The 3,899-nt window shown below is 47.5% G+C and overlaps 1 protein-coding gene across 1 annotated transcript; it reads left to right on the plus strand.

Moving 5' to 3' along the window:
• The first annotated feature begins 694 nt into the window (after positions 1–694).
• On the plus strand, positions 695–3,480 carry LOC148013298 (putative clathrin assembly protein At2g25430). Its single transcript, XM_087667821.1, has 2 exons — positions 695–3,259; positions 3,371–3,480. The coding sequence occupies exon 1, from the start codon at positions 1,005–1,007 to the stop codon at positions 2,895–2,897; it is 1,893 nt and encodes a 630-aa protein (XP_087523947.1). The 5' UTR covers positions 695–1,004; the 3' UTR covers positions 2,898–3,259; positions 3,371–3,480.
• The last annotated feature ends 419 nt before the right edge of the window (positions 3,481–3,899 follow it).

Below are 3,899 nucleotides of genomic sequence, written 5' to 3' on the forward strand. Positions count from 1 at the left end.
CTTGCATGATTTGAAATAGGTTTGTGTTCATGGAAAATTGAGGTTTAGTGTTAAGTGACAACTATTAAATTTGGATAGAAACCAAAAATTTGAAGAGAAGGTCTTAGACTTCAATTTGTGACAATATGCTACAAAAATCAAGAAAGAGCTCGCAATGTTGATGGTTTTTGAATCGGCTCTCAAAAATGCTTTTTTGTGAGCCGTGCTGGACTACAACTCATGTAGTTATTGTGAGGTTACATGGTGGCACTGATGTTTGTTTTGAAAAGTATTTCGTAATAAAGAAATGTGATGACATTGGTAATAATGATAGAATGCATTGTTTCCGGCATGGCTAGGCGAATGAAGTGGCCCAATGTTTCCATTGATGGGCAAGATGGGCTAAGCCTGCAAAAGTTGAAGCCCATCACACCACCGAGAGGCCACTTGCTATCGAATGTGGTGAGAGGTGAAGGTCATCATGTGACCGGACCCCAAAGGCAGAGTGGGGCCAAAGCTACATAGTTCACAGCACAAGGTGCCACCGGCTACAAGCGGTGGTGATCTCTCTCTAGTCTCTCTGTGTTCTGCCATTGGAATTTATTGACCTGGCACACGTTTCAGAAAAAGCATTATTATTCACGGAAAATAGGGGAATTTCGTCGAAGGTCATAAGGGCACTGCATCTGGGAGGCCACAACGGAGAGTTTTGATGCTGGGGCCCTTTCCTCTCAACAACACACATACACAAATTCTCTCGATCGATTCAGGACGGCCATCTCTCTCTCTCTCTCCTCTGCCATAGCCGCCCCTTCTTTTGCCTTGCGAGCTTCCTATTCCTACTCCTTCCCTTCCCTTCCATTCGATCCGTCTCCTCCACTCATGCCCCCAACCTTCTGCGCACCATCGACGTAGGCAGCCGTTACGCGCTCTCTCAGAGCAGAGAGCCGTTTGCCCTGCCGCTTGTACTCTCTCTCTCTCTCTCTCTCTCCCCTGTGATCTGATCCCTTGCCCCTGCCCCTGCAATGGCCCCCATGCAGGTCAAGCTCCGCAAAGCCCTCGGCGCCTTCAAGGATCAGACCAGCATCTCCCTCGCCAAAGTGGCCAGCACCAGCGCGCCGGATCTTGACGTCGCCCTCGTGAAGGCCACCAGCCATGACGAGGTCCCCATCGAGGAGAAGTACGTTCAGGAGATCATCTACCTCACCTCCTGCTCGCGTGCCTACGTCAATGCCTGCGTCACGGGCCTCTCCCGCCGCTTGAGTAAGACGCACAACTGGATCGTTGCCATCAAGACGCTGATGCTCGCACACCGTCTCCTGCGCGATGGCGATGCCGCCTTTGTCCAGGAGCTCACAATGTCCGGCCGACGAGGTATGCGAGTCCTCAATGCGTCTGATTTTAGGGATGATACTCACTCCAACGGCTGGGACTTCTCTGCGTTTGTCCGTGCCTACGGTTTGTACCTGGATGAGCGCTTAGTCTGCTCCTTAGGATCGCTTGCAGCCAGGCCCAAGCCAGAGAGGAGATCTGGCAATCCCGAGTCTAGGTATGAGTATAGTGATAGTCCGTACTATGGCCGTGATGGGTATGGATCCAGGCAGGAGCACGAGGATCGCAGCATGAGAGAGGAGCAAACTCCAAAGGTCAAGGCAATCAAAGACATGCGGGCTGAAGAATTGATGGAGAATTTCTCCATGTTTCAGCACTTGCTAGAGCGCCTCTTGGCTTGCAGACCAACTGGAGCAGCAAAGGTGAACCGCCTTGTTCACATTGCACTTTACCCTGTGGTGAGAGAGAGCTTTATGCTATACACAGACATCCGGGATGGTTTGGCCATTTTGCTCGATGCGTTCTTTGACATGGACCAGCGGGATTGTGGTAAGGTTTTTGACATCTACAAAAGGGCAGCCAAGCAAATAGAGGAGCTTATTGCCTTTTACAGTTTGTGCAAGACCTTGGGTGTCTGTAGATCAACTGAATACCCGGTTGTTGACAAAACATCTGAAGAATTATTGGAGACAATGGAAGATTTCCTGAGGAATCGTTCGGAAGCCTCTCGAGGTGGCAGAAGACCTAAGAGTCCAGAGCCCAGACCTCATGAAGCATTAGATGATGAGGCACACTATGAGGTCAATGGCATGAAGGCTCTGCCAGCACCGCCTCCTCCTCCCATGGAAGCAGCTCCTGCACCTTTGCCCAATGTTGCAAGCATTCCAAAGGAGAGTGTTAGCACCAAGGAGAGGGGTGATCTGCTGAATCTGGATGAACCTACAATGACATCTGAAGAGCATGAAAACAAACTGGCCCTGGCCCTTTTTTCTGGCACTGAGACAAAGGTCAATTCAAAATGGGAGACATTCTCCTCTTCTGCTGCAGATCAAGGGGCAGCGACAGGGAATGGTAGTCAGGCTGCTGCAAATAGTAATGGAGCTGCAGGGTGGGAGCTTGCCTTGTATGAGTCAGAAAGTGATCTGTCAAAGCCAAATGGTAATACCCTTGCTGGAGGTTTTGATAATTTACTGCTGGACAGCTTGTATGATCAAGCTATTGATCGCCAGAAGGTAGCCACTGCAATGGCTCCTGCAGGTAGTGCTAGCAGTGTGGCTATACCGGGTCGGCCACAATCCAACTTCTTGGCCCTTCCTGCACCTCCTGCAGTAGCAACAGCATTGGAAACAGACCCTTTTGCTGCATCTGTCAGTGTGCCACCTCCTGCCTATGTGCAAATGGCTGAGATGAGACACAAACAACAGCTTGCTGTTCAAGAACAGCAACTTTGGCTGCAATACCAGCAGCAAGGCATGCAAGGTTATAATAGTCTCATGAAATTCCCCTCTAATCCTTTTGCCGCTTCTTCCTTGCAACCTTCTACGTATCCAGTTTCTTACTATGGCATGAACTCTTACTATGGCTAGAAGCTGTGTAACTCCCCCAGTCTGCATGTAAGGGCCATTATACAGCTGATCGATTATAGGTTTCTTGATTGAACAAAAGTTCTCTGACACTTCTGCATACTAGTACTAGAATCTTTCAAAATTATGAGCTGCTATTGCCTTCCCCCATCTTAGCATGCAAACCTTCCTACATTCTATAACAAAAGGATGTGCCTACACTATCACCTCTTTTAAAGCTGGTGGCAACATCTTTACTTGGAGTTGTCAACTGCACCCTGCCCCTCTTTGTCCATGTAGGTGTTTTGATCCGCTCCACAAAAAAGTGTTTGGAGCTGCATGAAGGCTGCGTGGGAGGCTTCGTTGGAGGGTTTGAATGGCTTAAGGTATGAGATAAAAGTTTGAATATGTAGTTTTCAAAATGTCAGCACTCCTCTGGAGGGCTCCTGAGATATGTGCAGTTTACTGATCAGTACTTCTTGTCTCTATTTTTGTAGCTTTAATCATTAGGACAGAGTTTGACACAATCTCAGGGTGGTCACCCCGAGCTCTTCTATTCCTGTTAGGCTCCTGAATAATGGGGAACATTCACTTCTTATTCTCTGTCTATATCTGTTGATCATGCATGTAGTTATTGTGTGTAAGGTAGCATGCAAATTCGTCATTCCTGTGTGCATACAATTTTTTAAAGATGATTCTGGATTCTATTAACTTAATCAAGTAGCTGTATAATGTTTCTACAGGAGACATGGGTTTAGAACTACATTGAATACTTGGTGATGCAAGTTGGCCCTTGTAACATAAATCTGGATCCAGCATGGAGGCTGTGGGACTCAGTATGTAAGAACAAGTAAATAATGTGTGAGAACCCCTCCCTTTAAGGCCTGTCTTTGGTTCTCGTATTTTACTGAAGTTTTTCCAATGTGTTCATGTGTTGTTTAGTCAGGGAGTTTGGAAGTGATCATGGGGTTCCTTCAGCTTTTAGTCCCATTTTCTTATTTTCACGGGAAAATTTTTGTCAAGATG

This window comes from Lygodium microphyllum, chromosome 26 (genome assembly GCF_053477565.2).
Source record: "Lygodium microphyllum isolate KBCC chromosome 26, Lygodium_microphyllum_v1.1.10, whole genome shotgun sequence".
NCBI lineage: Eukaryota > Viridiplantae > Streptophyta > Polypodiopsida > Schizaeales > Lygodiaceae > Lygodium > Lygodium microphyllum.

Bases quoted from the DNA above. Each gene is read 5' to 3' on its own strand.
- LOC148013298 (XM_087667821.1), top strand. From the start codon at position 1,005: ATGGCCCCCATGCAGGTCAAGCTCCGCAAAGCCCTCGGCGCCTTCAAG.